General features: G+C 44.9%; 1 protein-coding gene across 4 annotated transcripts in view; it reads left to right on the top strand.

Annotated features, from left to right (window-relative positions):
- Positions 1 to 5,992: 5,992 nt before the first annotated feature.
- Positions 5,993 to 17,148, top strand: part of STN1 (STN1 subunit of CST complex) — a 44,262-nt gene continuing 33,106 nt past the window's right edge. Inside the window, exons 1-3 of one of the 4 annotated variants that reach the window (XM_032281527.1) lie at positions 5,993 to 6,077; positions 6,685 to 6,879; positions 14,442 to 14,537. In XM_032281527.1, coding sequence (XP_032137418.1) covers positions 6,747 to 6,879; positions 14,442 to 14,537 — 229 coding nt within the window. In that variant the 5' untranslated portion in view covers positions 5,993 to 6,077; positions 6,685 to 6,746. Of the gene's footprint in view, positions 6,243 to 6,382; positions 6,402 to 6,684; positions 6,880 to 14,441; positions 14,538 to 17,148 lie in introns of those variants that run through there. The other 3 variants (XM_032281525.1, XM_032281528.1, XM_032281529.1) reach the window with 3 other exon arrangements.

Below are 17,148 nucleotides of genomic sequence, written 5' to 3'. Positions count from 1 at the left end.
CAGGCCACATAAAGCCATTGAAATATTTCAGACAAGAGAGTAACATTGTTTAATTTGTATTTTATAAGGCTCACCTTGGCAGTAGCATAGATGATGAATTGGAAGGAAGCCAGGCTAGAGCAGAGAAACTAGTATCAGTAAGCCAGGCAATAAATGATAGAAGCTGGACTCAGGTTATGGCAATGGGAACAGGGAAGAGAGGCTAAGTTAAAAAACCACATTTAGAAAACAGAACTGACAAGTCTTCATGACTAATTACATTGTAGGGTGAAAGAAAGGGAGGTGTCCTTGAAACATTCTGGGTTTCTGACTTAGACAATCAGCAAGTTGTGGTAAAATTCATCCTGACATTTATCCTGACTGAGAAGGGAGAAACAGGGAGGAGTTGGGGAAGAGGTTTACTTTGAGGTACCCAGGAGAGTCCAGTTGGAAATTCAGATGAGGGACTCAGGAGAGAGATCTGGGCTACATGTGAAGAGTTGAGAGTCACTAGAAGATTGTTTCTTTTGAAGTCATAGGTTTGGATAAGGCCACTCAGAGAGAGTACATAGGGTAAGAAGGGAAATGAGCAGGAGATTGAACCTTGGGGAACATCAACATGTAAGAGATAAACAATAGAAAAGGACACTGAGAAGGAAGAAACAGAGGTAGTAGAAGGAAAACCTAAAAGGTGAAAAAACCTATCAGGAAGCTAAGGTAGGACAGAGATAAAATATGATCAAATCAGTGTCAAATGCTAGTAAATCAGAAAAGAAAAAGATACAGAATGATAAAGAAAGAAAAGTATTCATTGAATTTGAATGTGCTAAGGTTATTGTGAGTCTTAGGAGAGCAATGTCAGTGGAGTGGTGGGCAGTGGTGGGGTGAGTTGAAGACCAAGATGAGCCAAATGATGGTGGGATGAATTAGAGACCCACCGCAGAGAAGTGTGGATAGGAAGCACTTAGGACTCTTCCAAGGAGCTCTGCTTTGAAATAAGATGAGAGTGAGCTGGAGGGCAGCAGTTAAAGGGGAGGAGGAGGTCTTCAGAGAAGCTTTTTTTTGTAAAGTTTAGATTATATTAAAGAGACCAGGAGCTGGGAGTGGTGGCTCATGCCTGTAATCCTAGCACTTTGGGAGGCCGAGGTGGGTGGATCACCTGAGGTCAGGAGTTCAAAACCAGCCTGGCCATCATGGTGAAACCCTATCTTAAAAAAAAAAAGAGAGAGAGCAGGAGAGCCTGTTTTTTTGCCAATGGGAAGCCAGAGAGAGCAGGAGGATGACATCATCAGGGATTCAGCAAGGTTGCTAAGGAGGCAGGAGGACAAGTGATACAGATGAGGCCCAATGCATTAGGCCCAGAAATATTTTCTTAATCTAGTTTCTTCACCACCAATTGATTAATATCCACAAGACACAATTTTCAGGATAGATTTAGTAAATCGGATTTAGAATACCTCTTACCTATTTTTGTACCCCCCACCATAGTATGTTAGATATGGCAGGTATATCTACAATTTTTTTTTTTTTTTGAGACAGGGTCTTGATCTGTCGGCCAGGCTAGGGTGCAGTGGCATAACCACAGCTCACTACAAGTTCAGATTCTTGGGCTCAAGCGACCCTCCCACCTCAGCCTCCTAAGTAGCTGGGCCTGCAGGTATACACTACCACACCCTGCTGACTGTTTTGTTTTTTTTGTGGAGATGGGGTTTCACTATGTTGCCCACACTGGTCCTGAACTCTTAGGCTCAATGATCCTCCCTCCTTGGCTTCTCAAAGTGTTGAGATTACAGGGGTAAGCCACGGCAGTCAGCCTGACTACAATTTTTAAATTCATTAAATCATTCCTCTGATGAATGATTAACAACTCCCATTGCTTACAGGGAATAAAGGTAGAAGCTAACTCAAGTCCTTCAGAGTCTAGCTAAAATCTTGGTCTCCAGCAGCTTCTACTGCAGCTTCCCTCTCCAGTCAGGCCGCTGTGTTGGCTTGCCCAGTAACATGACTCGTCCATCCTGCTGCCTTTGCCCTGCTCCCTCTCCATCATGGCATCCCAGTACCCTTTCCACATAGGGTGAGACTAAGAATAAAATCCAAACCAACCATGGCCTACAATGTCCCTTGGATCTGCCTCCTGCCTATCTCTCCATTGCATATGCAACCACTCTCCCCACTCTCTCTTCTGTTCCTTGACCAGGGAAATATTTTGCTCCCTCCACACAGTGGCCCTTGCTTGGACTGCTGCCTGGAATGCTCTTTGCTTAGCACTGTGTGGCTGGCTTTTCTACCCTTCGGGTCTCAAACTGAATGTCACTTCATCTAAGCACTGAGAACAATTTGTTTATTGTCCCTCCACTTTCCCCCTACAGAATGGAAGCTCCATGAGGGCTGGAAACCCACTGTCTTGCCTCTTTCTTATCCTCAGTGTCTATTACACTACTTGACAAGTGCTTTTAAAATACGCTTCATGAATGAAGCAGAAATGAATGAACAGCTCCTCCACAGTCTCAACAACCTGCTTAAATCTCACTGCCATAGGGAATAGGAATAATAGCTGACATTTAATTAGGGCTTACCTTGTTCTAGTGGTTACATATATTATCTCACTTAATGAGGTCCCTCCATTTACCTCCTGTAACTCATGCAGTAGTTATTATCTGTGCTACACCTTTCATATTAAATCACAATTTAGCCTCTTGCTTTGGTATTTAATATTACATGCATCACTCTTTTTGCTCCAGTAGCATAACTAGTGCTCCTCCACAGCCCAGTGCCAAAGCACACAGAAAGAGCTCAAGATGTGCTGAATAACTGAAGACGTCCCTGGTCCCCGCCTGCCATTCCTGGGATTATATTAGTAACATAAGAAAAATATTGAGAGATTGTCTTTATTATATCAAAGATAAACACAGTCAGACTTTAGTGAAAGCAGTGAAAACATTTTACTGAATAACTATTGACAGTAGAGGAAAGAGCTGAGTTACCTTCAGATTCACAGAGAGGTAACTGGGCTTTTTAAAGAGAAAATGAATTGGGGGGCAATGGGGCAGGGAAGAATGGCAGAGGCCTGAGAAGAGTCTGCAAAGTGAAAAAATTACAAAAAACGCAAAGGGAGGAAATCAGTCCATGTGAAACCCATCTAGTCTTGCTAACTGGTACTTACTGGGGTTATGCCCCTACCCTCCCACAGAGACTAGGTGACAAGGCCTTGTCTTCAGGTATTGGCTAGAACAAACAGTAAATTCTTTTGGCAGCCTTGAGTTTTCACAGGCAGACACTTTAAAGGGATCTAGGGCCATTCTAGGAATGTAGCCTTTGATTGAAACTATGTTAGCATTTGTTCAAGTCTTTATAGGCCAAGGTTGAGGACAAGTTGAAAAGGGGACTCAAAGGAGTTTGGTCAAAGAGAGAATCTTTTGTCAACTGTAAACTTCAAACAGAAAACCTAACCCACTTTGCAAGTGGACAAACTGAATTCTACCTGTAAAGATGTCAACAATGGTTAAAATGCGACAGTTTGAGCTTTGAGGCATGAGATATCCACTTCAATCACCTCATTTTTCCAGAAGAACTTGCTCAAACCTTAACTTTCTAGAAAGAATTGCCTATTCTGTCACAAATGCTTCAAGACCAAGTTCACCAAGTTTCACATTAAGAAACTATAAAAGGCTGGGCACGGTGGCTCACGCCTGTAATCTCAGCACTTTGGGAGGCTGAAGCAGGTGGATCACCTGAGGTGGGGAGTTCGAGACCAGCCTGACCAACATGGAGAAACCCCGTCTCCACTAAAAATACAAAATTAGCCGGGTGTGGTGGCACATGCCTGTAATCCCAGCTACTCGGGAGGTTGAGGCAGGAGAATTGCTTGAACCTGGGAGGTGGAGGTTGCGATGAACCAAGATGGCAACATTGTACTCCAACCTAGGCAATAGAAGTGGAACTTCGTCTCAAAAAAAAATTAGAAGCTATAAGAATGAGTTCCTAGCATTACATCTTAATTGCTAGGTTTTGAAATACCTGCTTTGCAGTGTTGCAGAATTCCAATCAGAAGAGCTCTGCAGTGCTGAGGATTTTAGGAGTCCCTTCATACACATCCAGGCTGTGGCTTGGGGTACCTGAAATCTGTGATGATGGAGACTAAAGGGAAGAGGATCCTCCCAAACTCCTCTAAATGCTTCTGCAGTCTGGAGATTCTGTTCTACGTCTCACCTTAGGTTTCAGTTATAACGTACTCCTTCAGGTTTGGGGCTCAGATCAAAAGGAACACCCCTAGACTCCGAGGAGTCCTCCCTGCATTGTAAAAGATGGTATTGGGACATTCTGCTCTGCTTATACGACCTGGGTGTGGTCCTTCCCAAGGCTGGCAGCAAGCATGGAGTCTCAAAGGGCTCTTATATCCAGCACTCTACCCTTGTGAGCCATGAGCGTCATTTCTGAAATCATCTCAGGCTCTGACACCCAATAGTGATTTCCGCCTTTGGGTTTCACCCTGGAGCCGATGTGTACAGTCAGGAAAATGTCACCCAACCTGTCTCTCCCCATCTGACAGGTTAGCAGGAAGCACCTGTCCTACTGGGTGTGTTTTCTTGACAAGGGCCTCCCTCCTAGAGATGCTCTCTCTCTCTCTCTCTCTCTCTCTCTCTCTCTCTCTCTCGCCCCTCCCTCCCTCTCCCTCTCTCTCTCTCCCTCTCTCTCTCCCTCTCTCTCTGTCAGGCGGGCACTGTCTGGAGTGCAATGGCGCAATCTTGGCTCCTTGCAACCTCCACCTCCCAGATTTGCGCGATTCCCCTGCCTCAGGCTACCAAGAGGCTGGGATCACAGGCGCACACCACCACACCCGGCTAATTTTTAGTATTTTAGTGAACACGGGGCTTCAGTATGTTGGACACACTGAACTGGAACTCCTGACCTCATGATCTGCCTGCCTCAGCCTCCCAAAGTGCTGGGATTACAGGCGTGAGTCATCTCGCCCCGCCCGTGACTTCTCTTAATTAAATCTTAAACCCTACATCCCCTACTGTTCATTGCAGTAGAATCTGGGCAATGTATTTTACAAAAGACTGTTTTTGAGCTTCTTAAATGGCTGGGGAGGTAATTAAATGCCATGGGTCTAATGACATGCACATTTTCCATTCCAGCGGCTCGAAGTTCCTTCCCTGATAAATAGTTTAGCAATTATCTCTTTGGCCACTACCTGCCTCCCCCGGGAATGGTCTGCCGGGGTGATGAATACTCCCCTGCCATTTTCCAGAGTCTCTGTAAATTAGGGAGAATTCTTGACGTCTCGAGTAACATAGCTCTTTATGGGAGTGGAACGTGGCTATCTTTCCTCATTTTAAAATAGAAATTCTGGGGACTAAGCACCATCGAGGTGGCCATGATTTACCAAAATGCCCGTTTTCCAAAGTTCTTAAGTGCACAACCTTCCAGACTGTAGACCCAACAAGGGGAAAGGAGACAAAATGTATTGTCATGATTTTGCACGGCTAGTCTCTGACAGGGTCAAGACCTCACATTCACTCGAGGGCTTAAATTTAGATATTCACATCTCCAAGTGAAACTGTAAAGTCCTAAGCGCGTGTGTCAGGTCACTTCCCACCTGTAAATGAACATTTAAAATATGCCAAAATGTACTCGCGGCTCTGCTTACTTTTTGTTTGTTTTACATACCAAGAATCAAAAAGAAAAATACCCTGATCCTGCCCCAACCTCTAGGAGGCCCGGGTTCAGGGTCCCGCCACCGGCGGGAGGAGGGGTGAAAGGTGACTTGGAGGGCGGCGTTAGAGCGGCAGGAATTTCAGGGTCGGCTCCTAGGCCTCGACGGTAGAGGCTAGGACTGGAGCTGGGCTTCAGCGCGGCCGGAGCCGAAAGGACGCCGCGCTGCGTCGGCTCACGGAACGGGGCGGGGCTTCGGCTGGATGGGGCCGAGCGCCCGGCGGGGCCGTGGTGGGATGGGGCGGGGCTTCGGTTTGGACGGGGCGTGACCGCCGGGGGATGGGTGGGGCTTGGGCGGAACGAGGCGGGACTTCGGAAGAGATCGGGTGGAGCGGTGGCGAGGCGCTGCCGCAGGAAGGAAATGCGCCGGCGCGGAGACTGGGGTTGGTTCCTGGCGGGGCCGGGGGGCGGGCTCGGGCCGGAACTCCACAGGCGACCTCCGCCAACTGCTCCTGCGCCGGGCGAGGCGGTCGCCGTCCGCCGCTCCCAGCGCCGGAAGGGCTGTATCTCAGAGCTCCTGGTGCTGCAGCCAGCGGGTGGGGCTACAAGTGGGTCCGTTTTTTGGGTATCTTTCTTCCTCCTTTTCTCGGCTCTTCCCCAAAAGCGGAAGGTTTAGGGCAGAGCGACAATCCGACCCATCCACTGTGCCCCAACACCTGCAGAGCTGCGAGGGTGCCCGTTCCTCCCTGGACCCCAAGCGGTGTCTGGTACGCCTGTATGGACGTATCTTCCCAGAGTGAAAAGTTGTGTAGCCGTTCCGAAGTTGGTTTTTTTGGGGAAGGACAACAGCGGGAGAGCCATACGGAACGCAGGCGTCCTGACGCGAGGAACGCCTCTTTCCACGCCCCGTGGCATGGAGTTTGACAGGGCCCTGGATCCCCAGGTTCACCCCTCCTGGAGTCCTGGACGCCCACCTGGGAGCAGCGTCAGGGCCGTGCCACTTTCACCCACGTTAAACGCATTGTATCCTCATTTCTATGTCCTGTCTAGATGCTTGACTCAGTGATGCAGAACCTCTCAGGGTTAGTTGGAAGCCACAGCCCAGCCTCTTGATGCAGCCTGGATCCAGCCGGTGTGAAGAGGAGACCCCTTCCCTCTTGTGGGGTTTGGATCCTGTGTTTCTAGCCTTTGCAAAACTCTACATCAGGGATATCCTGGACTTGAAGGAGTCCCGCCAGGTGCCAGGTATGTGGCTGGCCACTCTGATGAATGCCCTGGACTGCATCTGCCCTCTTTCCCAAAGTCTCAGAAAGCTGGGATTAGAGGCTTTTAGGAGAGCCTTCCCTGCTGCAGGCTTTGAAAGTGACCTCGCTTGGACGTTTGCATGAGTTCATTTATTTGCAAGGTAAAAAAAAAAAGTAATTTTTTTTTTTATATAGGTGTTTGGGAGAGTCACCTTTGTACTGAGCTTTTTACCTGCATATAGGATCTTTCATATTTGAAATGCTCATTTGTTTTTCTTTGGGCCTGCTCCTGTTGGAGAGATCGCTGGGCCAGGCATTCCTAGGCCTGGCTCCTTTCCTAAGTGTGCCACTTATCTGGCCTGGGCATGTGACTCACCTTCTGCAAAGTTTAGGTTTCTTTGTAAAAATGGAGCTTAACCCTGTGTAATTGTCTAATGGGGATTTGTTTTCTTTTGAATTAAGCAGAATCAAAATATTACTAACTCCCTGAGAGGAAGGACATCATCTGTCTTGTTCACCTGTGTATTCCCAGGATTTAGAACAGTGCCTGGCATATAGTTGGCCCTCAAATAGAAATAGTAGTTGAAGCAACAAGGCATTATACATGTAAAGTTTAAAAGTTTTTTGGGGGCCAGTCGCAGTGGCTCACGCTTGTAATCCCAGCACGTTGTAGGCTGAGGCGGGCAGGTCACAAGGTCAAGAGTTCAAGACCAGCCTGTGGAAAATGGTGAAACCCTGTTTCTACTAAAGAATACAAAAATTAGCCAGGCATGGTGGCTCATGCCTGTAGTCCCAGCTTCCCAGTAGGCTGAGGGAGGAGAATGACTTGAACGTGGGAGGTGGAGGTTGCAGTGAGCTGAGATCATGCCACTGCACTCCAGCCTGGGTGACAGAGTGAGACTCCGTCTCAGGAAGGAAAAAAAAAGGTTTTTTCTGTATTAGATTAATGGTTACTAGAGACAGGTTTATCATACCTAAAAATATAACAAATATAGTTTGGGGTAGATTTAAATAATTCACGTAGCTGTGGGTAGATTGTCACATGTTTACTGTGCTATTTGAGAAGTTTGGTTAAACTTCCTTTGCTATTTTGAGTGAAACTTACCAGTCAAGGGGCCTTTGGAATAACAAGCTATGAGTCAGAAATAGTCAAGAATCTCAAGCATCCACAGTTTTAATGAGATAAGGTTTTGTTTGTTTCCAGTGAAATGTACAAATATACTTGGATGACCTTATGCTAATACCTTTTGTGGAGATTTTTCACCACACCTTTATTTCCTAATTATTGTTTGAAATGGTCTGTTTTCCACCTGGAAGGTAGCCAGCCTCCTCCACAGTTTTCCATTTTCCAATCTGTTATTCTTCATAGCTCATCTCTTCAGAAAGAAATTAATTCACACCAAATCCTAGCTTTCCTTGCTTAATGATCTTCTGCGGGTGAGCAAACAGGTACCAAGGACATGATAGGGGCTTAACTTTTCCGTGGGCAAAGGACTTTATGATGTATTAAAAACAAAGCAACAAAAACAGGACCAGTGATCTTTGATTTATCACTGGTGAGAATGTTTCCAAGGTGTTTTAAAACTGAAACTTCATAGTGGAAGCAGACATCAACCATAATTTTACAGAGTATATACTTTTAGACCTGGGGTCTTCAACCCTTGGGGCCACACATCACTGCTGCCCCATGGTCTGTTAGGAATGGACCACACAGCAGCAGGTGAGTGGTTGGCCAGTGAGCATTATTGCCTGAGCTCCACATCCTGTGAGATCAGCAGCAGCATTACATTTTTTTTCTTTTTTCTTTTTTTTTTTTTTTTGAGACAAAGTCTTGCTCTGTCACCCAGGCTGAAGTGCAGTGGGGTAATCTCAGCTCACTGCAACCTCCGCCTCCCGGGTTTAAGTGATTCTCCTGCCTCAACCTCCCAAGTAGATGAGACTACAGGCACACACCGCCACACCTGTCTAATTTTTTTTGTGTTTTAATAGAGACGGGGTTTCACGGTGTTGCCCAGGATGGTTTCGAACTCATGAGCTCAGGCAATCCACCCACCTAGGCTTCCCAAAGTGCTAGGATTATGGGCGTGAACCACAGCGCCCGGCTGGCATTACATTCTTAGAGGAGCGCAGACCCTACTGTGAACTGCATGTGTAAGGGATTTAGGTTGCGTACTCCTTATGAGAATCTAATGCCTAACGATCTGAGGTGGAACAGTTTCATCACCAAACCGTTCCCCCAATCCCCATCCCTGGAAAAATTGTCTTCTTCAAAACCGGTCCCTGGTGTCAAAAAGGCTGGGGACCACTGCTTTAGACTATATATGGAATTCCACTCATCTAGGTGTTTGGTTTGGTTTATCATAAAGAAAAATTTTGACTGCATAAAATTTAGGAATATTTAAACAGCAAAGAATATCTTAAAATAACAAAGACAAACCCCAAAAATGATAAAATATGAAATGAATGTGTTGTATAATAAAGGATTTGGCTGTCCTTTGCCCTTGGTTCCTGCAGGGTACATCTAAATTATTATAGTGTCCTGAATGATAGGAGTGTCATCATTATTCATGGTGGCCTCTTGAACCACACCTGAATTTATGCAAATCAGGTGGCTCATGCTAGACCCCTAGATAGTTTGAGGTGGGGGCTGTCTATGCCTGAAAGACCAACTGTTTGATTAGAGAGTTGGAGTTTTGAGCCAGATCATACTAATCTGACCTTTTGGGAGGGGAGAGGGACTGGAGATTGAGTTCAGTTATGTGACCAGTAATTCAGTTAGTTGTGCCTACCTTATGAGACCTTAGTAAAAGCTCTGGACACCAAGGGTCAGGTGAGCTTCCATAGTTGATCATCATGTGTCAGTGGGTGATGTGTCGAGGACACAGAAGCTTTGTGTTTGTGCCCCCCCAGACCCTTCCTTGGGCATCTCTTCGTTTGGTTGGCCCTGATTTGTACTCTTCATGGATAAAACTATAGTCATAAGTATAGCACCTTCCTGAGTCCTGTGAGTCATTCTAGCGAATTATTAAACCTGAGGGAGCATTAGGAACCCCCAAATTTATAACCAGTTGGTCAGAAGTGCAGATGGCCTGAGGACCCTCACAAAACTTGGGACTCATGACTCAAGTGAGGGCAGTATTTTGGGGGACTGTGCCCTTAACCTGTGAAATTTAACCCAACTTTGAGTAGTTAGCATCAGAATTGCATCACAAAATGGTTGCAAAATGTCGGGTCCCCTAAATTTGAATTTAGAGTTAAACTAAGAAAAATACTGTGAAATTTGATTGTGGTAGTATTTAGATTTTTGTGGGCTTATTATTTCTTTTTTTGCATTAAAAAGAAATAGCCCAGGTACAGTGGCTAATGCCTGTAATCCCAGCACTTTGGGAGGCCAAGGTGGGAGGATCACTTGACCTCAGAGTTCAAGACCATCCTGGGCAACAAAGTGAGACTCCATGTCTAATTTTTAAAAAGCAGTGCCTATAGTCCCAATTAGTCAGGAGGCAGAGGTGGGAGGATCACTTTAGCCTGGAAGGTCAAGGCTGCAGTGAGCCGTGACTGTAACATCGCCTTCCAGCCTGGGCAATAGAACAAGACCCTGTCTCAAAAAAAAAAAAAAAAATCAATGTATTTTTAATAATAGCTCATAACATAGAGAAGTCATATTTATTGTTTTAAATATCTCTGTGTCGAACTTCAATGATGGATTAAATAATACTTTTTAATTTAAATCAGTATGTAATACTTATCCTACCTATTATTCTAGTGAGTACAATGAAGTAGAAATAATATATTAATAAGAATTATATTAAATCTGTTTGAAAAACATTATCTTAGGTGTTTTAATCTATCAAACATAACAATTATAGCATCTATTAAATAATAGCAGTTAAACTAAAAAGTGAGGAGTCAAAAGTACTTTTAAAAAGAGAAAACAGTCAAATGTCTTGCTGTGGTTGTGGATGTTCAGGGTCAGCTGCTTGAAATCTGAATCAACCTGCCTGTGACCCTAAATCCCTGAGCTCTTATAGCTGAACCTTCCTCCTTCTTGGGGGCCTAATGATCCAGGGGGTCCTCTGATGCTTTTAGGCCTCTGTGGGCTGCATGTGGAACAGCGGGAACACAAGGGTCACTTAGGAAAGCTGGAACATGAGCTCTGTTATCTAGTATTTGTTGCCGTTTTCTTTTCTTAGTTCATTGAGCTTTCTCTCAGTCGACAGAGCAGCCATCCAACTTTCTTGAACTCTCTTCTTATAGAATAGGATTGCTTTGATAGAAGAAAATGGCACTCTCTTTTTTCCATGTCTTCAGCCATCTTGTTGTAGAGGCTGCGCAACGGATAAGTGCAGTTCACGTATCTATAGACTTGAAGAAATTTCTTCTTTCTAAGCAGTGTATTTCCTCCTCAGTTGCTTTTCTCCGAGTTTTAAAATTCAAACTACCTGTTATATTCTTCTGATCTCTTTCTCCGTTGTTCTGTGATGCTTGTAAGATGGTTTTTTGTTGTTTTTTTTTTTTTTTGCATCAGCCACTTGGGACTGGAAAGATTTTGTTGCATCTTGAGTGACCATGTCTGTACTCAAAGACAAGTCATTGTTGTCAGTGTGTGAGATGAAAATTCACAGGGCTCACTTTTCTGTCCTTTTTCAAGAAAGTCTACTGTGTCCACAAGTGAAGACCTATTCAGATTTTTATTTTAAGTGTTGCTACATACAAAGCTTGTTGCATTGGATGACTGCCTTTCATCAAAGGTGACTAGAGGACTTCATTGGCTGTGCCATTACCCCAGTCTTCTCAATGTCTTTCCCATAGACTTCAATGCAGGAAACATACCTTTTATTCCTCTCTTTTCACCAGCTGAAAGTGTTTTCACTATTTATTAAAACCACGACAGTGGTACATGCTAGGATCTCCACAGAGACCCAAAGAGTCCTGGGACTTTCAGACATCACCAGCAGAGCATCCTGCTGCTTCTTGACCAACTGGAAAGACGTTTCAGTTGTGGACAGCCAGCCCTCTGTGGTTCCAAAGGGCTCTGCTTTCTGCCTCTGATTGCCTGTGTGCTATGGGCCACAGCAGCCCCTGTGGAGTGTCTATCTCTAATACAAACAAGTACTTGGCAACCAGGATAGATCATCACATAGGCCAGGGTAGGGGGAGGCCAGCCCTGTTCTATAAAACAGTTCTCTCTAACTTTACTCTGCCCCGTTTACAAATAGCGATATAGAACATTTGGGGAGGCAGAAAGGGCTAAGTACAGCCAGAGATTAGCCTGAAGCTCAGGCCACCTGGCCCTGTGGCAAACCTAGATGACCAAAGCAGCACCATGACTCAGTCCTGCTCTGAACACAGGCACCCTAAGGCAGAGTGATGGGGTGTACTGCAGTGGGGCATCCCTGGGTGAGGCTCATTCTCCTGGTTTAAAGCTTGCTTCTGCTGCAAGGAAGCCTGCCTTTGACTACACAAGACACAGGGATCTCCCTTCTCTGCAGGCTCCCTGTCTTGTATTTCGTCAGTGCAGGCAGGCAGGGGCAGAGAACTGAGGGTCTCTTCAGCAGTGTTACGGAAAAGACTAGGTTTCAATTGTGAGAACTCAGGAGAAGCCAGTTGGAACTGTTTACATCTTAAAATTTTATGGGCTGGGTGCAGTGGCTCACACCTGTAATTCTATTGCTTTGGGAGGCTGAGAGTTTGAGGCCAGCATGGGCAACAGAGAGAAACCCATCTCTATAAAAAGTAAAAGCATTAGTTGGGCTCCCGCTTGAGACCAGGAGTTGAGGCTGCAGAAAGCTGTAATTGTGCCACGGGGCAACAGACAGAGACCCTATCTTTAAAAAAGTCAAGAACCAAAACATGGATTTTCAGTGGAACCACTTTGTCCCCATTCAATTCAAGTGTTCCTGGATGGAGGTGACTCTCTTTTGGGGGTGACACAGTGACGCAGGCTCCTTCCCTCCTTGTTGCTGCCATCTTCAGCTCATGCCTGTAGGGTTGCCCTGAGGACAGTCTCCAGCCACCAGGGGTCATCTTTAGAAGTGTGCTTCTGTGGAGGGAGAGGGTCTTACTTTTGGCTAAATTTGCCACCTCTTATTTCTTCAAACCACATCTCACTGCCCTGGTATCTCTCTGTAACTGAGGCTTAGAGGTTCCTCATCCATTCTTTGGATTCTTCCCCAGTCCTTTTGTCTACAAGGGAAACAGAACCATCAGCAGAGACCAGTCTGGGAGTTCTAAGGGACGTTGGGATTTAGGCCCTAAGTGCCCCCATGAATGGAGAGAATAGAGGCTGTGACTAGTCTTGATGGTGAGGGAAGAATGGCCAAATGCCTGAGGTGATCATTGTCTAGGTTTCATACATTTATTTTAAATAGGACTTGGCCAGGTGTGGTGGTTCCCAGCACTTTTAGACACTGAGGTGGGAGGATTGCTTGAAGCAGGAAGTTCAAGACCAGCCTGGGCAGCAAAGTGAGACTCCTGTGTCTAATTTAAAAAAAAAGGAAATCACCATGTAAAAGTTTAATCTGTTTCTGAAAATAAAGAATTCAGCCATCATGGGGGTGGGGGAAGAGGCTGGAAAAGAGATTGGACAGCACTCTTTAGTTGCAGGTGACAGGAACACAGTGCACATAGCTCAAGGTGAAGCAGGGAGCTTGGGTTAGGTTACTGGGGGACAGGCAGAAGGAAAGCCCTGCAGGAGCCAGGATAGCCCTCAGACTATCAGGGACTCCTTCCTGCTCCACACGCCCTGTGGGGTGTCTGTCTCTAATACAAACAAGTACCTGGCAGCCAGGATAGACCATCACGTAAGCCGGGGCTGGGGGCAGCCCTGTTCTATAAAACAGTTCTAACTTTGCTCAGTGTACAAATAGTGATATAGAGCACCCCCTCTGTGTCCTGTCCCCAAGTCAGAAAGAAGCCTCTGGGTCTCAGTGGGTAGGTTCCCCCTCTCAGCTGTCTACTCTGGCAGGAAGTTGCCTGCTGACATCTGTAGCCTAGGTTTTGAAAATAAGAGTTTTAAAAACAGAAGTTATGGGGTTGTAATCTGGCCCCAAAAGGTAGCGTTTTGTAACCTACTTACTGTCTTTTTAAAAAAATGCTATTGCCAGTTCAAAGAAATGATGACTGGTTTCTTAGAAAAGTACTTGTTAAAAAAAAAAAAAAAGCCAAAGAAGCCTTTCTCATGGTTTCCTTTCTCTTTCCTTCTTCTAGTTGCTCCAAATATAGTCCTGTGTTTGGTCCCACAGTATAATGATTGTTTTCAGGCCCCTTGTAAGCATCCTGGACAGAGGTGCATTAACCAAATCTAGTTGGGCAACGCTGGTTTTCTCCCATCTGCACTAGTACAAGCTTTAATGCCAGGCTTTCTACTGAGGACCTGTGAGGAAAAGACATTGGAATTCCTTGGTGCATTGTCATTTGTCAAGGACTGATCCTTAAGTCTAGAATTTCAGCAAACAGCATGGCACTGATTTTTTTATATCCCCTTACCCCCTACAAGTTAACATTTAATGATGCAGAAAATATAATCATGCATTATATAGATTTTGCTTTTTTTAATTTTAGGTGTATTTTTGTACAATGGACATCCAATAAAACAGGTAGATGTCTTGGGAACTGTCATTGGAGTAAGAGAAAGAGATGCTTTCTACAGTTATGGAGGTAAGAACAATTGTGTTTGAAATGGAGTTTATGTAGAAGGCAGACCCTTCCGGGCTGAAAGTTGAATTTCAGCAGCCCTAGCGCTTTAGAGTAGCTGGAGACCATCACTAAGGGCATCTACTTTCTCTATGGGGTGTCCCTTATAGTCCCCAGACATGGACTAAGAATAAAATGAGCCAGTGGGTAGGAATGATACTGATGAATTCAGTGAAGTGGCCGCTGCTGAGGCACTAGGAAGTGGAAGAATTAAAATACAGCCCCCTAGGAGCACCACTGGACAGGGCAGGGGGCACCTGATGCCCAAGGGTGTATCTGTAGATAGCAAAGGGTGGCAATATATGGTTATGTGGATCGCTTTAAAAAGCAAAGACCAGATTAATGTAAAGGTAGATTCTAACAACACAGAAAGGTGTGAAAATAATTTTAAAATCTTTATATCCAGAACAGTTAACAAAAAGCATTTTGATACTTAAAGGGGTAAATATCCATTATCAGAAAGTTTATTTTCCCTCATGATGATGGAAACTTAATAAAGGGTTTCTATATTTTGGTTACCAGAGAATTGCTAGAATGTGATTTTAGTAGAATAGGTCTTTATTTTTTCATTGAGTTGATTTTTAAGCATTTAATACATTGCCTTGTACCACTCTAAGCTACTCTGTAGTCAAGAGGCCAAGCTAGATACTTTGTGGGAAACTTAACTTTAAATTCCAAAAGTTTGCTGCAATTGATATTGTTACTTTTTGTGCTATGCCTTGGTTTTGTATTCTTACTCTTCTTGGGGAAAGACATTAGGCAGCTGAACTTTGTGACCAAGAAAGAGCATTTCCTTGGCAGTCCCTGCATGATTGATAATTTGTAGATACAATATCATTGCTTGTCTTTACATGTATTCATTTTCCTGAAGATGGTTATCTTGTGCTTTTAATAAAATAACATGTGAGAGATAAAAGCTCTCATGTTTCCTGCTTTTTCCCAGCATATATATGTATATATATGTATTTTTTTAATTCTGAGAAGTATCATCCTGTCAGACATTCCCACACTGAATCTCTGCTTTGCTTTATTTTACCAAAGATATTGGTCCTGTTTTTCTCGAAACAACTCAACAAATACTAAGTTCCTACACTGTATCCAGCTGTGGGCAGTACATTGACTGTGGTATAGTGGAGTGCTTTCTCTCCAAATGCTAGCAATGAAAATAGTAGCGTCTTTCAGTTTACAAAGCACTTTTATATGCATAATTTCATCTTATTCTCCCCCTAGTTTTTTGAAATAGAAAGGACAGATACTATTTCCATTTTGTAGGTGAGAAAACTAAGGCTTAGTAACTTGCTCAAGATTCCACTGATGGAGATTTGTGGGTCCATTCTGTTTACTCTCTAAGGTCTGTTCTGTGGTCTCCATATAACTCAGTCTGATTTTTCTCTCTCTCTTCTTTCTTCCATCCCCCACCCATACAGAACAAACGAACAAACAAAAACAACTGCATTTGATTTTTAGTTTTCTGTTTTTCAGATCAAATAAATGAGGCTGTTTGAGGATTTTAAAATCCTGGCCCTGGAACCAGGCTAGATATTAAGCCTCTGCCTAAAGGAGCTTCACTTAACCCCTTTCCCATTATAAAAAGATTAAGGCAATATGATTGTCCCTTCTCCAATAAGCATTTCCTTCTGAGTGAGTGTCTGAGGAGCGTGACACATCTGTGGGCTTTGGGAAAATAAAAAGCATCTGACTGTTGAAATTATGTAGAATAGAAAGGCTTTTGCAACTTTAGTTCTTGTGGAGAGCTGCCCCTCTCCTTGCTGTCCTCAGGCACAACATGGCTTTTGGGCCAGCTGCCAGGTGGCCGCTCCCTCCTGCTCTGGGTCCTGCTTCCCCTGATTCACCACGGGCCTGTGCTGGGGGTGCTTCCTGTGCTCACACTGACTCATCCTGCAGCTGAAACAAAAAGCCCGTGGCCCAGGCGGTGCTGCGTAGCTGCGGAGGACATTGTGCAGCACTGCAAAGCACTGCAAGGATGCCTCCGTTCGGGGCATTCCAGCAGCCAGACCTCTGGGCACCAAGGCACAGGGTCTGCTGGGAGAGGTCACAAACCTAGGAAGTTGGGGGGTTGGTGACGGTGCCCAGAATGCACAGAACACTTGGTAGCAACTCCAGCTGAGACCTAGAATGTTGAGAGGCTATAGTCAAGACCAGAATGACCTCACATTCTCTAGGACAAATGTTCATGTACTAAGTTGTTTTTTTTGTTGTTGTTGTTGTTGTTGTTTTTTTTTTTTCAAGACAGAATCTTGCTCTGTGGCAAAGGCTGGCATGCAGTGGCATGATCTTGGCTCACTGCAACCTCCGCCTCCTGGTTTCAAGTGATTCTCCTGCCTCAGCCTTCCAAGTGCCTGGGACTATAGGTGCTCACCACCATGCCCAGCTAATTTTTGTATTTTTGTAGAGATGGGTTTCACCATGTTGACCAGGCTGGTCTCGAACTTCAGACCTCAATTGATCCATCCACGTCAACCTCCCAACTTGCTGGGATTACAGGCGTGTGAGCCACTATTCCTGGCCTGCTAATTTTTTTTTTAACTTTCTATTATAAAACAAGCTTTTCAAC

The sequence above is a fragment of the Sapajus apella genome, unplaced genomic scaffold (assembly GCF_009761245.1).
Source record: "Sapajus apella isolate SASKATOON/1434 unplaced genomic scaffold, GSC_monkey_1.0 scaffold13, whole genome shotgun sequence".
In the NCBI taxonomy this organism is placed as follows: domain Eukaryota; kingdom Metazoa; phylum Chordata; class Mammalia; order Primates; family Cebidae; genus Sapajus; species Sapajus apella.
Note: the sequence above shows the minus strand (reverse complement) of the source record. Positions and strands in the feature narration are given on the sequence as shown.